Consider the following 20,872-nt stretch of genomic DNA (forward strand, 5'->3'; position numbering starts at 1 on the left):
ATATGCAATCAATATTTTTCTATAAAGGTTTGGTGTGTTTTATTTTAAGTGAAATTCAAAGTTACAGACATTTCTGTGTTCCGAACTACCTACATTCTCAGCGAGTTCATATGTTTGAGGTCCTACTGTAGTAAATGTTAATTATATTGTTTGCTAACCACCTTCAGTATTTACTCTTGAACAGAACCACCTAATTGTCACTTTTCAAACTGAATAGTACCATTTGAGACAAAACTTAAAACAGTGGGCACCAAGTCATTGTAACCACAGAGGCAACAGACAGAAAAAAGTTACTTTATCTTCATCGCCGTCATTTAGTGGTCAAATCACAGTACACAAAAATGCTGGATTTACAGAGCTCCAGTGTAAACAACACGATATCATCTAAGTATGGCAAGCCACAAAAATTAGAACAGCTCCAGCAGAGATGACATTGTATTTGGCTCCACAGCTATCTGCTCACACATATAAGATCAGGCTGCAAGTGTCTCACATTGAATGGAAAAGTACAGATGATAAGGTCCTTGACCCTTTCTCTGATGTGTAAATATGACACTGTCCTTTCAGAAGAAAAAAAAAACAGTTCCAGGAACCGACGGTTTGTGAGTGAACAAAGCAATTGAAAAGTCAGCTCAAGTGAAGTAGTACAACAGTATGACACATCCACTTCTCCATGCATTTATCTATGATCTGTGACTCAGTAATGAACTTTCACAAGGCATACATCAAAAAGGCAAAAAAAATCACCATAAATCCAAAATAAAGGAATTTACCTAGATAACCAAAAGGGACAAAATCTATAATCCGTTGAGTTTTAAAGTTGTCCAGGTGTAGGGATATTAGACCTGCAGGTCAGCCAGTTGGCAAGGTGGTCGTCTTTATTACATTGCCTGCCGCTCACACCATATGTCCTCAGAGGTTTCATTATCCATCTAAGGATATTGTTTTGCACCTACAAGAAATGCCTTGGGTGGATTTTAACAATACCCCTTTGTTCTTCAAACCCCAACCGGGCAGCTGAACATAGGCCCAAGAGTTTGTCTTCCTCCATAATGAAAATAAACTTTTAAACAATAATACCTACAGCTGTGCATTTTGAGGCAGTCCACTAGCTGAAACAGAATAGGGGACAACAGCAGAGCATTTTCATTTAGAAAGTGGACTTTTGATTGTCATCTTTTTTTCCACCAATTGTAGCTCTCAAGGTTATGATCTTTTTTGTTTAAAAAACCTGTTTCAAGGGGAATAGAGTGAACCCCATTTAATCCAAATAACATGTAAAAAGAGTGGTACGTACAATGTCCATATTACAACAGCCTCAGTCTCAGCAGGACATCAGGCTGTCCTAATATGGACACCGTAGTTGCCCACCGTCTGCCAAAGGTGGAATACTGCATCATCTCCCTCGGGTGGACCAGAGTACAAACCAAACAAAAAATAGCACTGTATACCAGTCAGGCAGTGTTTCTTAAAGTGTCCAAAGGTGCTATCCTCGACCCATCCTGTCCGAACCCACCCCCATCCATAGCTCCTTCTGCCATTACACATGGGTCTGCATGCGTTTCTGCAGCGGCCGTGTCTGGTCTGAGTTCTGCGAGGACGACTGTGAGTAGTGGGAAGATGAGGAGGCGGCCGAGGCCTTGCTGTCCTTGTCAAACTGCACGTAGCCGTCCTGCTTGCTGTAGCTGCTCACGCTGCTGTCACACTGCGTGTCGATGAAGGAGTTGGAGTCACTAAGTGAGCCTCGCTGGAACTCGCGCTCGCACAACTCGATAGAGCTGCTGCCCATGCCAAGCACAAAGCGCTGGCTGTAGTCGTACAGGCGGTTGGGCCCAGCACCTAGCGTGTTGTAGATGTTTGTGAAGGACATGCCCGTAGGCACACGTTGCTTTCCCATGGTGGATGAAGAAGAAGCCAAAGGGTTTCTGACCTCAGCGCCGCTGGTCTGGTTGGCGGCCATTGACATAGTCGGGGTGCCATGGTGCTCCTTGAAGGTATTGACACTGTAATAGCCATTGGTTGGATCCTTGTGGAGGAGAGGGGACAAAGACACAAAGGGAGGTGTTAATTTATTGTAAGGATAGGAGACGAATAAAATGGAAGGCATGTCAGTGCAGTTACTATTTTGGTAGTTGTTATTGTGATTGCAATCGAACTGGTCATTGTTAGCCAAAGAACATCTCAGGTCTGAATCACAGATAGCCGTTCCTATCTAAACTAATTTTCTCATTAGGCACAATGGTGATAGTAATGAAATGTATCTTGCCAGTATTGCCGAGGGCCACTAGGTGCTCAGGTTTAGTGTCCGATCAAGAGAAGCATTGTGCCGAATTGGAGCAAGTCACCTAAACTAAACAACACCAAACAGTGTTGTGTGTAGAATATTTTATGCTATTTGCACCATGACTCCTGCATGCTTTGTTGACTATGAACTTGCTTGTTTACCTGAAACATTTTTTTTAAATATATTTTATATTATATTTTGTCTGTCCCAGACAATGTTTGTTCCCACACTCACAACTCTGACTCTATTGTTTACACGGACTCTTGGCCTCCGATCCTATTCTAACCACCTCTCACCGGCTTTGTATTCATGTTATCTGATTAAATTTCTGTACAATATGATCTTGTTACCATCTAAAAGCCTGGGTTTTCTGCACGTTAACACGAGAATCTTATTACCTAAAATTGAGAAGGTAGGAGGAGGTGTGTTATCATTTGTTTTCTTGGGTGTAGAACTTTATTTTTGTGTCCAGTTAGTGCAATTTATTTAAAGTTGCCTTGCTAACTTCAGTAGCTAGCTAGCTACCAGCGCAAGTGTGCAGTTTTCTCAGCCAAAATGGTAGAATAGCCAACGCTGAATTGCAAGCGAGGGTTGACCTCTGCCTGAGATCAGTTTCATGAAGAAGGATGAACAGGTGAGAGCGTTCAATACCAACTGGTATCAAATGTATAGCTGGTTAACATCAAGCCGCCTGTAATTGCACATTACGATGCTTTACATACTGAACATCTTTTCTGGGATGTCGAAAACAATTATGAATGATTTGATAGCTTCCATCGCATCATCCATTAAATGTTAGATTAAAGAGAGAGGTTGATGCAGCACATTTTTTCGCGTGCGCTCAAGTAAGCTTTGCACTTTCCTCCGGTATTTATTTGGCAAAGATGATAACACGTAATCACTCCGGACAGACACAAGCAAAAACTCATGACATAAATGTTGCCGCAGCCTGGGCTACACCTAAACATTTACAAATCTGACATGCTGTATGGGATGAAAATTAGACAGTTCTTCTGTCTGATCAACTGTAGGCTACTAATAAGAGCAGCTGCATACAGCCTATGTGCCCTGTCCATTTGGTCAGGGTAAACTAATTGGTAACGTTATGTATTTATAGTCAATTTGTGTGTCAGGAGAAAATGTGAATTTGATCAAATTTAGATTATATCCAAAATTGGGCTGGCTAGGCTGCCTATATGTTTTAAATCAAAAATTATTACCTGGAATTAATCAATCGACATACTAGTGATGGCAGATGTGGGATTTGTTTTTATTAGGCCTACAATTGCATGGGCCTGCATGATGCAAACATGCATAAAGCAAGCTCAGCCCTGTGAGTTCTATTGTCTATCAGTTGTTGTCTGGGTAGAGGAAATCCCCCTCCTAATCTAGTCTAAATATAATTTATATGGACAAATATAAGGTAACTGCAGTTTGACAGGGTTTTCATCCCCCCCAGGGCCAGGAGTTTTTTCAAACCACGTAACTTGATTAGGAAAAACTGGTCCCATCATAGCCCATATAAAACCTTAGTTACAGCTGATTAATCACTGTCATACCTTATAGGGTGCAGAGTTTTCCTAGTTAGGTAAATTTATAAGGAAAAATTCCAGGCCCCAAGGGGTAAAATTTGCCCCACCGCTCTGGGACCTATGGTACCACCAGTCTGCTTGCAGTTGTCATTTATTGTAAGGTATGTGGATGATCAAGGCTTTATTCAGGAATGTTTCTTGGGCTACTTTGATGTGCCAAGTGGGCAAGATGCGCATTCTGTGTTTGAAGTTATGAATTTTGAGATGTCTGATTTAAATTCATAGAGAGAGATCCTCTGTTTGGACCACCACCCAGGACAATGGATCGGATCCCAGCAGGCAACCCAAAACAACGGCGCCGCAGAAGGGGCAGACGGAGTGGTCTTCTGGTCAGGCTCCGTAGACGGAGGCACATCGCCCACCGCTCCCGAGTATACTACTCGCCAAGGTCCAGTCTCTTGACAACAAGGTAGACGAAATCTGAGAAAGGGTTGCCTTCCAGAGAGACATCAGAGATTGTAACATTCTCTGTTTCACGGAAACATGGATCAATCGGGATACGTTATCAGAGTCGGTACAGCCACCTGGTTTCTTCATGCATCGCGCCGACAGAAACAAATATCTCTCTGTTAACCTGTTAGGGCTAGGGGGCAGTATTGACACGGCCGGATAAAAAACGTACCCGATTTCATCTGGTTACTACTCCTGCCCAGTAACTAGAATATGCATATAATTTGGATAGAAAACACCCTAAAGTTTCTAAAACTGTTTGAATGGTGTCTGTGAGTATAACAGAACTCATTTGGCAGGCCAAAACCTGAGAAGATTCTGTACAGGAAGTACCCTGTCTGACCATTTCTTGTCCTTCTTGATTATCTCTATCCAATACAGGGGATCTCTGCTGTTACGTGACACTTCCTACGGCTCCCATGGGCTCTCAGAAGGCGGCAAAAAGCTGAATCGTGGCTTTGCAGGCTCTGGCTGAAAAAAAGTAGCGCGTTTGGATAGTGGCCGGTCACAGTACTATGAAACTCAGGCTTGTGCACGAGGGGATCCCATGGTTTTTATTTTCTCTCTCTTTGTACGTATACACGCTTTCCCAGTCGGAATATTATCGCTTTTTTACGAGAAAAATGGCATAAAAATTGATTTTAAACAGCGGTTGACATGCTTCGAAGTACGGTAATGGAATATTTAGAAATTTTTTGTCACGAAATGCGTCGTGCGCGTGACCCTTATTTACACTTCGGATAGTGACCTGAACGCATGAAGAAAACGCCGCTTTTTGGATATAACTATGGATTATTTGGGACCAAACCAACATTTGTTATTGAAGTAGCAGTCCTGGGAGTGCATTCTGACGAAGAACACCAAAGGTAATCAAACTTTTCTAATAGTAAATCGGAGTTAGGTCAGGGCTAAACTTGGTGGGTGTCAAAATAGCTAGCCGTGATGGCTGGGCTATCTACTCAGAATATTGCAAAATGTGCTTTCACCGAAAAGCTATTTTAAAATCGGACACCTCGATTGCACAAAGGAGTTCTGTATCTATAATTCTTAAAATAATTGTTATGTTTTTTTTTAACGTTTATCGTGAGTAATTTAGTAAATTCACCGGAAGTGTTCGGTGGGAATGCTAGTTCTGAACGTCACATGCTAATGTAAAAAGCTGGTTTTTGATATAAATATGAACTTGATTGAACAAAACATGCATGTATTGTATAACATAATGTCCTAGGCGTGTCATCTGATGAAGATCATCAAAGGTTAGTGCTGCATTTAGCTGTGGTTTTGTTTTTTGTGACATTATATGCTAGCTTGAAAAATGGGTGTCTGATTATTTCTGGCTGTGTACTCTGCTGACATAATCTAATGTTTTGCTTTCGCTGTAAAGCCTTTTTGAAATCGGACAGTGTGATTAGATAAAGGAGAGTCTTGTCTTTAAAATGCTGTAAAATAGTCGTATTTTTGAGGAATTTGTAATTCGCGCCACGCCTATCATTGGATATTGGAGCAGGTGTTCCGCTAGCGGAACGTCTAGATGTAAGAGGTTAAACGTGTTAACTCTTGCAATGCTGCCGGCCCAGACTGCATCCCTAGCTGCATCCTCAGAGCATGCTCAGACCAGCTGGCTGGTGTGTTTACGGACATATTCAATCAATCCCTATCTCAGTCCGCTGTTTCCACATGCTTCAAGAGGGCCACCATTGTTCCTTTTCCCAAGAAATCTAAGGTAACTGAGCTAAACAACTATCGCCCCGTAGCACTCACTTCCATCATCATGAAGTGCTTTGAGAGATCATATCACCTCTACCCTACCTGACACCCTAGACCCACTCCAATTTGCTTACCGCCCCAATAGGTCCACAGATGACGGAATCACACTGCACACTGCCCTAACCCATCTGGACAATAGGAATACCTATGTAAGAATGCTGTTCATCGATTACAGCTCAGCATTTAACACCAGAGTACCCTCCAAACTCGTCAATAAGCTCGAGACCATGTGTGCAACTGGGTCCTGGACTTTCTGACGGGACAACCCCAGGTGGTGAGGGCAGGAAACAACATCTCCACCCCACTGATCCTCAACACTGGGGCCGAACAAGGGTGCGTTCTCAGCCCTCTCCTCTACTCCCTGTTCACCCATGACTGCGTGGCCAGGCACGCCTCCAACTCAATCATCAAGTTTGCAGACGACACTACAGTGGTAGGCTTGATTACCAACAACGACAAGACGGCCTACAGGGAGGAGGTGAGGCTCCTCGGAGTGTGGTGTCAGGAAAATAACCTCACACTCAACAAAACAAAGGAGATGATCGTGGACTTCAGGAAACAGCAGAGGGACCACCCTCCTATCCACATCGAAGGGACAGTAGTGGAGAAGGTGTAAAGTTCCTCGGCGTGCACATCACGGACAAACTGAAATGGTCGCCCCATACAGACAGCGTGGTGAAGAAGGTGCAACAGCGCCTCTTCAACCTCAGGAGGCTGAAGAAATTTGGCTTGTCACCAAAAACACTCACAAACTTTTACAGATGCACAATCGAGAGCACCTGTCGGGCTGTATCACCGCCTGGTACGGCAACTGCTCCGCCCACAACTGTAAGGCTCTCCATAGGGTAGTGAGGTCTGCACAACGCATCACCGGTGGCAAACTACCTGCCCTCCAGGACACCTACACTACCTGATGTCACAGGAAGGCCAAAAAGATCATCAAGTACAACAACCACCCGAGCCACTGCCTGTTCACCCCGCTATCATCCAGAAGGAGAGGTCAGTACAGGTGCATCAAAGCTGGGACCGAGAGCCTGAAAAACAGCTTCAATGTCAAGGCCATCAGACTGTTAAACAGCCATCACAAACATTGAGTGGCTGCTGACAACATACTGACTCAAATCTCTAGCCACTTTAATAATACAAAATTGGATATAATAAATGTATTACTAGTCACTTTAAACAATGCCACTTTATATAATGTTTACATACCCTACATTACTCATCTCATATGTATATACTGTACTCTACACCATCTACTGCATCTTGCCTATGCCGTATATTTATATGTACATATTCTTATTCATTCCTTTACACTTGTGTGTAAAAGGTAGTTGTTGTGAAATTGTAAGATTACTTGTTAGATATTACTGCATGGTCAGAACTAGAAGCACAAGCATTTCACTACACTCACATTGACATCTGCTAACCATGTGTATGTGACAAATAAAATGTGTTTGATTTGATTTGATTTAGAGAAACTCTTTGTCCAAACCTACAATGGCACAGCTGTAATGGAATGTATCTGCTGTTTGTATTTACAGTTAAGTCCCCACATGTTCCCTGATTAAGAGCTGATGAGTACTCCACTCCACTACCATTGTCAACTTTCTCCTGACATAATTTCCGTAGTTGCAATCTACTGCAGAGATAGCCTGCAGAGTTCTGTCATACTATCCAGGTCTGTGCCCAAACAATTCGAGCTTCTACTTTTGGGTCCTGGCTGCTTGGATCTTTAATTTAAAGACCCTTGCTCCCTTCGGTCTCAACGTAGACTTTGATCTGAAGCCATTCTTGTGATTATTGTGATTGGTATTGTAAATGTTTGTAGGCTTATGTAGCCAAATTGTATCTATGATCGTACGCTATCCATTTATGTTTTGTGTATGCTATTTTAATATGAGAATTAACCAATGATATCAGGCCACAGCCGGCCATGATTACAGACACCTGTGTGTCTTTTGACACTATATAAATGAGTCATCCCGCAGTGTTTGTCATTATACCCTGATGAAGACAGCTTGTCTGTCGAAACGTTGGACATAAATATTTTTGCATCTGAGCTCCTAGAGTGTGCAGCTCTCCTTTATTTTTTTAAGTGTTCCACTCTGCTTGCCAGCACCTCGCCTAAATAGGTGTGCGTTTCTTTCTTTCTTTTATTGCCTTACCTCCCTAATCTTACTACATTTGCACACACTGTACATAGATTTTCAATTGTGTTATTGACTGTACGTTTGTTTATCCCATGTGTAACTCTGTGTTGTGTTTGTCGCACTGCTTTGCTTTATCTTGGCCAGGTCGCAGTTGTAAATGAGAACTTGTTCTCAACTGGCCTACCTGGTTAAATAAAGGTGAAATAAATAAATTAACTGAAGCCACTACGTCTCATGTGCTCACTCATTCACTGGCACAATGTTTCCCTTCCAAGCACAGTGAGTACCCCTACCAATTTTCTCTCCTTACTGTATGTAAAGTCAATCACTTACACAATCACGTTACTACACAAAGATTTTACTCCTTGCTTAGACTAACTCATTCTTAGCTATGTTGTCTAACTGTGTAGTGTCCTTTGTCATTGTTTTTTGTCTTCCCAGTTAAATCCTGTCCTCTGAACACCTCAACCCATGCCACACACCCTCATTCAATCACTGCAGTGATCCCTTTCCAACACTGTGTAAGTAGCCCTCTCATTCCCCTTCCCCATAATATTGTACTATAAATGTCTTTATTTAAATGCTTTAGGTTAAAATAATTAATATTTGATGATTTTTGAAGCACACTTTGTGGTCTCCGTGCGTTCTGCGCCAAAACCGTGGGTCTCCCATCCTCCTTAATTTTTCAAGTCACCAGCCTCCACTGATTTCTACCCATTGCAAGACCCACTGGTTGATGCTTATTTATAAAACCCTCTTAGGCCTCACTATCACATACAACACCCGTTCTGCCAGTCACATTCTGTTAAAGGTCCTCAAAGCACACACATCCCTGGGTCATTCCAATTTTCACTTAGCTGCAACTAGCGACTGGAACGAGCTGCAAAAAACACTCAAACTGGACAGTTTTATCTCCATCTCTTCATTCAAAGACTCAATCATGGACACTTGTGGCTGCTTCGCATAAGGTATTGTTGTCTCTACCTCTTTGCCTTTTGTGCTGTGCCCTTTGTGTCTGTGCCCAAATGTTTGTACCATGTTTTGTGCTACTGCTATGTTGTGCTGCTGCCATGCTGTGTTGTTTTCTTAGGTCTCTTTTTTATGTATTGTTGTGGTGTCTCTTGTCGTGATGGGGTGTTTTGTCCTACTTTTTTTTTTTTATCCCAGCCCCTGTTCCTGCAGGATGCCTTTTGCTTTTTGGTAGGCCGTCATCGTGAATAAGAATTTGTTCTTAAAACTGACTTGCCTAGTTAAATAAAGGTTAAATACATTTTTTTTAAATAAAAAGATAACTCACTGAAAGATTGATGATTACAGTTTGAAAGAAGATCATCTGTTCCCTTATCTGCGTCAGCACAGTCATACAGAAACATCTAATTTCTGCCATTCCTCTTTTGATGAGCCAGTCATTGGCTTTCATTTGAACCGGGAAGAGTTATGCTGCGTAGTTTCGGTTATGAATATATGTACTTAATGATGAAATATAAATACTTTGAGGCACCGCTTACATTATTGGTGTTCAGTGTGAGGCTGATCCCCTAACTGTTTCTTCAACAAAGAGCATCAACATAGAGTAGGGTAAAGGGTCAGTTTGACATTTCCCACACTTATTGTTAAGGTAAGAAATGGGGAAGGGTAAGGGGATCCTAGATCTGTACCTAGGGGACACTTCACCCGGAGTGCATAAGCAGAGTATAAACTTGACTTCTATGTCAGGCTTCATCAACAGGTATTTATGCCCTAATCCTAGGTGGTCTCAAGCTGTGACACAGCAACAGCCATTGTTTCTCATGTATTCAAATGCTTGCCTTATTGTGACCAAGGTCAGTCACATCCAAATGAACTGCTATTCATAAGAATGATGGGAAAACGAAGAAACAGGCTGATGCGTGCGAACATGTGAAAAATAGATTACTTGCTTTTGGGGTGTGAAATAGTCACCTCCCACGAAGACAAATAAATCCTGCTATCAGCCAATTAAATGGCCTTGATGATATCACATGTAGGAGCAGCATACTGTATGTGGAAAAATTGCCACGGCAGTTTATTTTCAGTCACGGCCTACGTGTGTAAAGCATTTTCCCCCCTTCCTTCTCTTATTCTCTCTATGTTACTCCATTTCCTTTCTTGAAATTAACTGATTATTCGATTCCTGGAGGAGGGAGATAGACTTTTCCTGCCGACATTCCAAAGGCGGAAAAATACTAACTTTGCTGTCAGAGCAAGCAGATTCTGTATCTTTGTCTGTACTTGTGGCAGGGGGCTATTGCAAATAACTATTAGAGATGGCAATATAAAAGGGATGGTACACCAAGCAGCAGCATATCAAGAGTGGGAATTGAATTAGCCGAGGAAGAGGAAGGTTTATGAGAATATATCAGCAGATAACACATCTGACCTGGGAGATGGAGAAGGGGTAGCCTCACAGATAAGAGTCAGAGTCCAGGTTCAAAGGTGTCATGGAACAGGCTTAAATAAAGCCTTTGAAAGTGCAAGTTTCCAATATCCCAAATGATTTTGCATATCCGTGCCTATTTCCAGATTACCTAGTCTGTTATCATTTAATTCAAACAGTTTGAGCAATGCCAAAGGGCTTAAATGTCTGGATGAACTGACAATACCATAAGTTGAAACAAAGAGTAGATCTTTGCTTTATGTGAACTAACCCTTTAATGCTTCATACTGCAGTAGAGCACACATTTTAGTCTGTCAATTACAGACCACTGAACAGCCTACATACCCCACATGCCCCACAATCCTACTCCTTATCCACAATAATGATGGTGACCTCTTAATGCATTTGGATGAATCTTTCCTCCCGCATATCATACTTGGTTATATACAGTGGGGTCCAACATTTTTTGATCCCTTGATAAAGATGAGCAAAAAAGACTGTATAAAATAAATATAAATACCGAGCTGTGATGTATGCTAAAAAACAATAATAATATTATTTTATACTAATACAATTGCTCAGAGAAAGAGATTTAGTTTAACTAATACAATTATTGGATCCCCTGTTTTCAATACTCCAGCACCCTCCCCTTGCGAGGATAACGACACTGAGCCTTTTTCTAAAATGTTTTTTGAGATTGAAGAACACATTGGAAGGGATCTGAGAGCATTTGTCCATACATACTATTTCCAGTTCATTGATATCCTTTGTCTGTGCTTATGGCTGCCCTAAATCAATTCAAAACCACAGGTTTTCAATGGGGTTCAAGCCCGGAGACTGAGATGGCCATTGCAAAATGTTGATTTTGTGGTCAATTAACCATTTATTTATGGGTTTTGATGTACATGGGGTTATTATCTTGCTGGAAGATCCACTTGTGGCCTAGTTTCAGCTTCCTGGTAGAGGCAACCAGGTTTTTGGCAAAAATATCCTGGTACTGGGTAAAGTTCATGATGCTGTTGACCTTAACAAAGGCCCCAGGACCAGTGGAAGCAAAATAGCCCAAATAACATCAAATATCCACCACCATATTTTACAGTAGGTATGATGTAAATGTAAATGTAAATGTATGAGGTACTTTTCTGCATATGCTTCCTTCTTTCCACGCCAAACCCACCACTGGTGTGTGGCCAAAGAGCTTTATTTTTATGTCATTCAACAAATGTACATGCCTAGAGTTTGCTAAACGGCATTGGCACTTTGATTGGAACCAGTGCAATTGTCAAATGACATGAAAATAGAGCTCTTTGGCCAAACACACCAGTGGTGGGAGATGAGAGATGCTTATGCAGAAAATATCTAACATTCCTTAAATCTGAGCAGAAAAACCAAGTCATTCTTTGTGAAAAATAACAAACAGAATAGGAGTACTAACTGAATAGAATACATGTTCCTCCTTGAACTACAATATGGTGTACATTTTAGGACATTTCTACTAATATTGTATCACTGCCCCCTGTATACCTGTTTCTGTGCCCACCTTAATGTGCTGGAACTCCTTCTCTTCCTCTTGTAGGACCTCCAGCTGCTTCAGCACAGACTCCTGCGCCTGGAACTCCCCTCGCTCAATCTGAGACACCAAGGGAGCAGACATGTCACTCACAGGCCGTTTGATATGCATGTAGTATTAGGGATGTAGTGGGGGGTAAACACATGCAACACTGTTTACGCACCTTTTTATTTAGTTAATAGCATTTAAGTGCCTATTTACACGAAATAAGCATGGTTGTCCATCTGGGAGAGATTACAGGGTTTACCACTTTTCTTTTTTAACACTATATCCCTGAGTAAAATGCCATGTCTATTTGAGCTCTTTGGGTTTGTGTGTTTGCAGAAAGTCTATTAGATAGATACAGATGTATGATCTTAATTTGATCACCCTGTTGCAGGAGACGTTTAAAAAGTGTAGTGTATTTGAGGTTAAAGGCTGCTAAAGTTTAATTTCCATTAGATTTTCTAAAACAAATATCCATCAATTATAATCCACATTATAACTCACATTTCCTGTTGCTGTAGGAATATTTTCCTGCTGTTTTTAGGAAACTGGCTCAAATTAAGATCCTATACCTGTAGATGTACTGTAGAATGGAAAATGCTCTTCAATGAACTGTCGACTAGAACATTTTCAATTGATTCTGATGTACTACATACAGTGTGTATCGATGGACTCGCATATTACATGCAGAGAGGAGAGATGAGGTAGAGTAGCGTTCAATTTACCATTATCTGCTTGATGGCTGTATGCTCCTCCGTTTCCCGAGCTGCGTTGTGATCCTTGTGAACAATCTCCACCCGGATGTCGTTTTTTGCCGAAACCACTCCTTTGAGATCTGGAGAGAGACAGGGAAACTGATGGGCACCACTGACATAAGTCAACTGGCACTAGATCATACCACATTTGTGCGGCCTCAAAAGCTGCTCAGATATCTTGATGGGAGCTTGAAGCATTTATGAATGTTTAGATTATAAAAGTGTCATGCTGCTTATTTATGTGTTATAGACCTTATATAGGCCACTGACTGTATACTAGAGTGTCAATGAAATTGGTGATAATTATATACTGTACAATCCTATCCTTATGTTGGTAGGCTCCTTATTCTGTAAACAGACAGCAGTGATTGCTGACGTTCATGGACATTAATCACATGGATATTTATGTATGCAGCACGTATGCATGGTACTAGTGAAATAAACGTAATTGCTTTATCGACAGCCACTGACATTGTAAAATCATCTACAATCATATATACCAGCCTCTCCAGGATTAAGCTGGGGTTTGTGTGATGTTTGCGGACATTTTAGTTCTGACATTTTGCATGGCAATATGCAATGATTGTCAAATTTGTTGTGAAAATGTGCTGTAGAGGGAAAAGGTTTGTTGACTTGTGGCTTGATTGAACCATAATGCGGTAAATGTGCAGTGATTGGTTGAAATTGCGAGTCTTCTATTTGTACTGCGGTGATGGGTCAGTAATATTGTAATGATTTGACTGATTTATGAGGAAAAGATGCAGTGATTGGCCAATTAGCAAACCCTTGCATAATATGCCGGGAATTGCAGTATCCTGGAGGGACCTATATACAAAGGTGACTTACTCTCGGTTTTCATTTTGCCTGCAAGGTCTCTCTGGCAAGAGGCGATGGAGACGGGTAGGGAGGACATGACGAGGTGAACGTCTTCTGGGGTAAACAACAACAACAACAGCAACAACATGGTTAACAGCAGATAACATTGACCGGATATCTGTGGGCTGTATCTCTAAACTGAACGTCTTCTGTTGTAAACAACAACAGTGTACATCGATCAGATATCTGTGTGCTGTATCTTGACACCCCACTGTATAGGATGGGCTTTAAATCAGATAAGGATATTGCTTTAGGGCACCAGACGGCTTCAAGCAAGAAGTATTATGTTAGAGTCTGGCTGCAGATAACTCTCAGCTTTTTAGGTCCGTAAATGGGCACTTTGCAATAGATTTGATAAAAAGGGAGGGAAATAGAAGTACCATAGTTTCAGCTTTATGTCCAATCAAATCTGTAATCTCAAAGGATTTCTTATAGTTGAGTTGATATCCTAAAACCATGAAGCTTAACATTCCAATGGGAATCATATTAAGCACTACATAGCATATTGATATGCATAGAAAAACATTTTTGACTGTGAAACCAAGAGCGTCTACTGAACCCTTTTACTGTGAAACCAAGGGTGTTTTAATGAACTCTTTGGCTGTCCCAGAAAGCATAGGGTTTTAAAATGCACTTACTCCTCTGGAAGCGGGCACAGCAGAAGGCGCCCAATGTGCCCATGAGAACAATGAGGGCAAGAAAGGCCCCCACAGCCACTCCTATGATTACAGCCAATCGGAGGGACTCTGAGAAGACATGGAGGAAAGACATTGGTTCGGTGTCCAAGTCCTGATGAGACTGAGGCTGATATGGACACCGTACAGGGTGGTTCAGTCATACAGTTAATTCAAGAAAAAAAATCAAGGGACACATTGTTTTGAACCACAGTAGTCTTACATCATGTCATATACACTGAGTGTACAAAACATTAGAAACTGCTCTTTCCATGTCGAAAGAGAAAACCTTTTACAGTACCATTTACAGCACTGACACTTGACACCCATTATGCACATTTACTTCAAATGGCTGAGAGGTTTACCACTTTATAACAAGTGATGTTCTAAATGTTGTGAATACGTTCATAGGCTTCAGGGGTTGATTGGTTGAAGGGAGTTGTCTTAAAGATCAGTGTATAAGCCTGTGGCTAGTCAAGATCTAGTTAATTAATTCACTTTAAGAGCAAGGTTGCCTCTAGTAAGATCCTCCATTGAAATGAATTGTTACAGAATTGGAATTTCCACGATCCCTTTGAAAACAGATAGTTTAGTACTTCAGAAGGAAGAGACCTAATAAAAAGGGGAAATAAATGAGAGAACATCATCTCATTTAGAATAAATATTTCAAATAACTCATATGTGAAGCTTTAACCAATTGAGGCGTCGTAAATTAGATTACAAATTGGATGCCGTTGCAGAATTTCACAGATTGAAATTGTTGACATTTACCCAAGTAAAAGGCTTATCACGAAGTCATTGTCCTCATGCTTGAAGTGATCACGGCAATATCCTTACTCTCCCAGGCATAACTGCACTTCCACAAAACACACAAACTCTCTGCCTCTCTCTTTAATTTACCCACTTTCTCTCAGATCCCAAATCTCTGTCTCAAACACATACTCTCTCACCCACATACATGTACCAACACAGACCACACCGTTTGATACAAAAACACACGTGTCCACTGCGTAAACATTCTGAGAAAACACACAGTGTGGTTAGACTTTAGAACAACAGAGAGAAAGCTATAACATGGCAAACTTAGCAAACAAGGCATTTATGGTAAGTGCATGAAAGCTGGCATCTTTATACACATCTGCCATTGATTGAATGAGGAATTGATTGAAGTGGTACAAAGGAAGTTTGTGTACCTTGTTCCTTCAGTGTAATGATCTCTGTGTCGGACCCAAAGCTGTTCCAGGCAGTGCAGTTGTAGATGGTCTGGAAGTCAGCAGGGACGATGTTACTCATGGTGAGGGTGGAGATGACCCCCTCCTCAGTGCTCACCGTCTCCACGGTGTATCGGCCAGACGTCCCTGACTCCAAGACTGTCTCCTTCCACGACCAGGCCTATGGCAGAAAAAACTGTGAGAATTATACGTTACAGATGGGGACACAAGCACACCGTAACACAGCCATATGTACACGCACCACACACACACACACACACACACACACACACACACACACACACACACACACACACACACACACACACACACACACACACACACACACACACACACACACACACACACACACACACACACACACACACACAGGCATCGACGCACGCACACGCACATTCACAACACACCAGCTCCTGACACAAATCAACCGACAAAACCTATTAAAGATAAAAAGTATAATGAGCCTTTGGGTTGGGTTTAATGACTGTCAACTTCTATCTGCAATAAAAAGTCACGGGTTATGTCCTAATGGCACCCTATTCCCTACACTTAAAAGAATGCTGGGTTGTTTGAATGATCCATTTACCGGTTTCCAGTCACTAAGTTGGGTTGTTAAAAAGAGCATGTTTGGGTTGTTGATGCTGGTTTATTGATGTTTAGTTATTGAGATATGACCCAGTGAGTGGGTTAATTCTCCCACCAAATCCAGAAGATCAAAGATATTTATTTTAAGCTTGTGAATTAGGACTGTTGCAACTGTAGCAAGTCTACCAGCGCAGCTGACGTTGAGTGGAATTACTTTTCGACTGACAAATGGCTAAGGCATTGTGGTTGATGGAAAACTGTGAGTAAGGTTACTAATTATCCATCAGATCAAATAGACCTAGCTATCATAATTACGTTAGCAACCCCATGCATGCTCGGTCGAGCATTAGCTATTTAGCTACTTAGCTAACGTTTTCTAACGGTTGTCTCTAGTTACCATAGCCACAAAGTCAAAATTGTCTATACTAAAAAAATATATATTTAAGGCTAGGGTTAGGCATAAGGTTAGCAGTGTGGTTAAAGTTAGGGTTAAGGTTGGCATTATATTTAAAATCAGATTTTAAGAAGATCAAATGTAGAAATACAGTGCCTTCAAACGTATTCACAACTCATACTTTCCCACATTGTGTTGTGTTGCAGTCTGAATTTAAAATGGATTCAATTGAGATTTTGTGTCACTGGCCTGAACACAATACCCAATACTGTCAAAGTTTGTCTTTTTTTTTATTAATGAAAAATGAAAAGCTGAAATGTCTTGAGTCAATAAGTATTCAACCCCTTTGTTATGACAAGCCTAAATAAGTTCAGGAGTAAAAATGTGCTTAACAAGTCACCTACTAAGTTGCATGGACTCTGTGTTTAGTGTTTAGCATGATTTTTGATTGACTCCCTCATCTCTGTACCCCACACATGCAATTATATGTAAGGTCCCTCAGTCAAGCAGTACATTTCAAACATAGATTCAACCACAAAGACCAGGGAGGTTTTCCAATGCCTCGCAAAGATCGGTACAAATTGGTAGATGGGTAAAAAAAAACACATTGAATATCGCTTTGAGCATGGTGAAGTTATTAATTACACCTTGGATGGTGTATCAATACACCCAGTCACTACAAACTCAGTTGCCGGAGAGAAAGGAAACCGCTCAGGGATTTCACCATGAGGACTGTAGTGATTTCCATACTATTTGAATATAGGCACTGCCCAAGTCTGATGCGGCGTTGTTTAGAATGCATACAGTCCACATTCGAAGTTACCAAAAGCCAAACGGCAAAAAGCATTCACAGAGATCTAGGGATATGGTGCAAAAAAAAATAATAATCTTTTAGATCTATCAAAAATAATTATCAGATCAAATTTGAGCTTAAAAACACACAAAAAAAATAAAAATAATAAAGCATCAATAATAGGTAGATAATCTGTGTATATGGTCAGAAGACTGCGTCTATCTAGGAAAGCTTTTCTTCTGTAGGCCTATTGTGTGGTGTATCGTTTTACGTCAGCTAGCTAGCCAATTTAGTGTCATGTGTGTCTTGATTATTTTTTTTAACATTTTAGAGTCATATTCTCTAATCCCCAGGTTGGAACCAATATGGCTGAATATTCTGCCAGGCGACAAAAAGAACATGACATCCAAATCCTTTGTTCTGACTCTTGAGGACAATCACAACTACTCCCTGGCATTCACCATCAGGAATGGTCAAGCTGTAGTTTAGAAGACATTATGTTTCATTGTTGTTGTTTTACATAAAATCATGTTAAATATTGTTACATGGACGGTAGTGGTGCCTGAATGAGTGGGTATACTCAAAATTTGCCTAAATGTTTCCAAACGGCCCACCCTTCGAACAGATAGATGAGGCTGTCAATTGAATCAGAAATTCACAGGTTTCTGATGATACATTTTTTTTAATCTCTTTTAATAGAAAAACAACTAAATTGGATGTTCTAAGTTCATAACAATGCCTAAACCACATCAGGAGACCACTTTTGAGGAATAGGAAAAATCTAAGAAGTATCGATTTGTTAGTGTAGTTAACCTTTAATTAAAGTGTGCAGGCACCTAGCACTGTTGTTACGTTAGCTATGTTTCTGCAGTGTATGAGATGGAGTTTGCAAAACAAATGGTATGATGCAAATAATCCTGATATCATTCTGCCAGGTAGACATAAGCTAATTTGTAGCTAGTTAACATTTAATTGAAAAGGTTTTTGGGAAAGCAGAAGACGCTTAGGCCTATCATTAGCATCACTATATTTTTCCTGTTCCTTAATTGTATGAAACCTAGAAGTTTTACATCATATTATGAGGCATGTTTTATTGTACCTTGCTTCAAAGTAGCCTGTAGCCAAAATCTGACGATAGAAACGTGGAGGAAATTATTTTATAAAGACTTTTTCATGTGCATTTTCCTGTTCTATTGGTTTTCATTCATTGTCTAGCAGCCAAACGCATTATCCTAGTCATATTAGCAACACATAATTGTTGTTGCATCTTTAGATCTCCCCTCTTTTTACATTTCTAAAGGACATTTTCATCTCTGTCCATGAAACTGCTTGCATGTGCGGTGCACATTTTAGAAAAGTGTTTTCACGCAAATTGCATTTTGAAACATTTGTGCCTAGGCCTACTGCCATGTGCATATTGCTGCACCTAGAATGTGACTAAATAAAAGCCTATCAACATTTTAAACTAAACATTTTGATCTGTTCCATATGCCTTAATAATTTATACGGCATATACCCTCTACTACACCACTGCTGGTAGGGGTTGGGGGAGTAGAGGGTAAAGTGGTTACTTTTCTTCAGCCCTATTCCTCAGCTTTAACTGGTAGGGCTGCTGTGATTTTCAAATTATGGATTGTACTTTCAAAGTTTTTGTTTATTTGTTTGTTCCTTATTTATTGTTGTGGATTAATTTTGTAGCTGAAATTAATAGCTGCATTTTTTGGGGGACAATTTGTCTACAATTTGTCATGATTGGCCATATGTCACTTCAACAATTTTATAGATTGTGAAGTAATGTTTTAACATTGTTATTGTTTGTACTTTTAGAAAATGTGCAGATTCTGTAATAGAGAAGGTTTAAAAAAATTACCCAGCAAGAAACTAAGAAATGACCCAATGCTCAGTGAATAAAAATTGAAATAATGATAACCCAGCAATAAATTAAGAAATAACCCACTGCTAGGTCAAAAATACATGAATAACAATAACCCAGCAAAATAGTAAAAAAAATACCACTGTTGGTACAAAGAAACCAAAAAGTATGGGTAAATCAAGTAACATGTTGGGTCATACACCTAACCCAACAGTGCTGGGTCAAAATAACCCAGTGCTGGGTATGTACTATAGTAATCCAGCACTGGGTTACAGAATTGGGTCATTATTGACCCAGCATTTTTTTAAGTCTATATATTTCTCTAGTTGTGACAATGGGCCCTAGTCTAAAGTAGTGCACTGCATAGGGAATAGATTGCCATTTGGGACGCAGACAGGATCACACCAATCACTCCTCTGATTCCATCAATTGGGGCCATTAAACCTCTTCTGGTGTCACATGGTGACATAGAGCCACATGGCATAGAGAGCATATTTAGATTGAACTTTCACTCACAACAGGAAACGTATTAGTATAGGTCAAGGTTGGGATGAATCCCCCCATTTCCGCTGTGGAACGGCTTGGTATTCTGCTGTTATCTAAATGAGGATGACTGACTTCTAATTTTCAATTCACTTGCCTTCACTTCCCTTGATGTATTCCATTGCTAGCATACATATCTATGAGTTCTTTCTCTATGGACCACTACGCCCTCTTGTTTACCTTAGGATAGGATATTCATTAGGATATTCCTGATTAGTCTATGTAAATTACTCAGGGTTGTCCTCACATGACTTACTTTCCTATCTCGCTAGGTCAAGCTCATTCACTTGGTTTGCACTGCCTTAAAGGGATAGTTATCCCAAATTACAAAATGCCATATTGGTTTCCTTACTCTGTAAGCAGTCTACAAGGTAAGAGAACAATCCATGCTGTGGAATGCTAAGGAAGCCAATAAGTCAATGTGTAATTTGGACGATCCCTTTAAGAAGACACTGATGTCAAAATGCATTACACACCATGCACTGTAGCCAATTAGTTTTGTCTTTGTAGCTTATATTTCAAAGTTAAACTACTTTTTAACTTACAGGGCCTTCAGAAAGTATTCACACCCCTTGACTTTTTCCACATTTTGTTGTGTTACAGCCTGAATTTAAAATTGAGGACATTTATATTTTGTGTCACAGATCTACAAACAATACCCCATTATGTCAAAGTGGAATTATGTTTTTAGAAATGTTTATAAATTAATACAAAATCAAAAGCTGAAATCTTTAGAGTGAAGAGGTATTCAACCCTTTTGTTATGGCAAGACTAAATAAGTTCAGGAGTAAAAATGTTCTTACCAGGTCACACAATAAGTTGAATGGACTCACTCTGTGTGTAATAATAATGTTTAACATGATTTTTAAATGACTACCCCATCTCTGTACCCCACACATTTCAAGCACAGATTCAAGTACAAAGACCAGGGAGGTTTTCCAATGTTTCACA

The 20,872-nt window shown here is 40.4% G+C and overlaps 1 protein-coding gene across 1 annotated transcript in view; it reads right to left on the reverse strand.

Moving 5' to 3' along the window:
- Window positions 1-278: 278 nt before the first annotated feature.
- The window catches only part of LOC106567547 (kin of IRRE-like protein 3), a 366,739-nt gene continuing 346,145 nt past the window's right edge, over window positions 279-20,872 (reverse strand). Inside the window, exons 11-16 of the mRNA XM_014136991.2 lie at window positions 15,695-15,893; window positions 14,466-14,573; window positions 13,798-13,881; window positions 12,922-13,031; window positions 12,182-12,271; window positions 279-2,026 (exon numbers count right to left, since the gene is read on the reverse strand). Of these exons, the coding sequence (XP_013992466.1) occupies window positions 1,541-2,026; window positions 12,182-12,271; window positions 12,922-13,031; window positions 13,798-13,881; window positions 14,466-14,573; window positions 15,695-15,893 (1,077 nt within the window). The 3' untranslated portion in view covers window positions 279-1,540. The remainder of the gene's footprint in view (window positions 2,027-12,181; window positions 12,272-12,921; window positions 13,032-13,797; window positions 13,882-14,465; window positions 14,574-15,694; window positions 15,894-20,872) is intronic.

This window comes from Salmo salar, chromosome ssa13 (assembly GCF_905237065.1).
Source record: "Salmo salar chromosome ssa13, Ssal_v3.1, whole genome shotgun sequence".
NCBI classification, from domain to species: domain Eukaryota; kingdom Metazoa; phylum Chordata; class Actinopteri; order Salmoniformes; family Salmonidae; genus Salmo; species Salmo salar.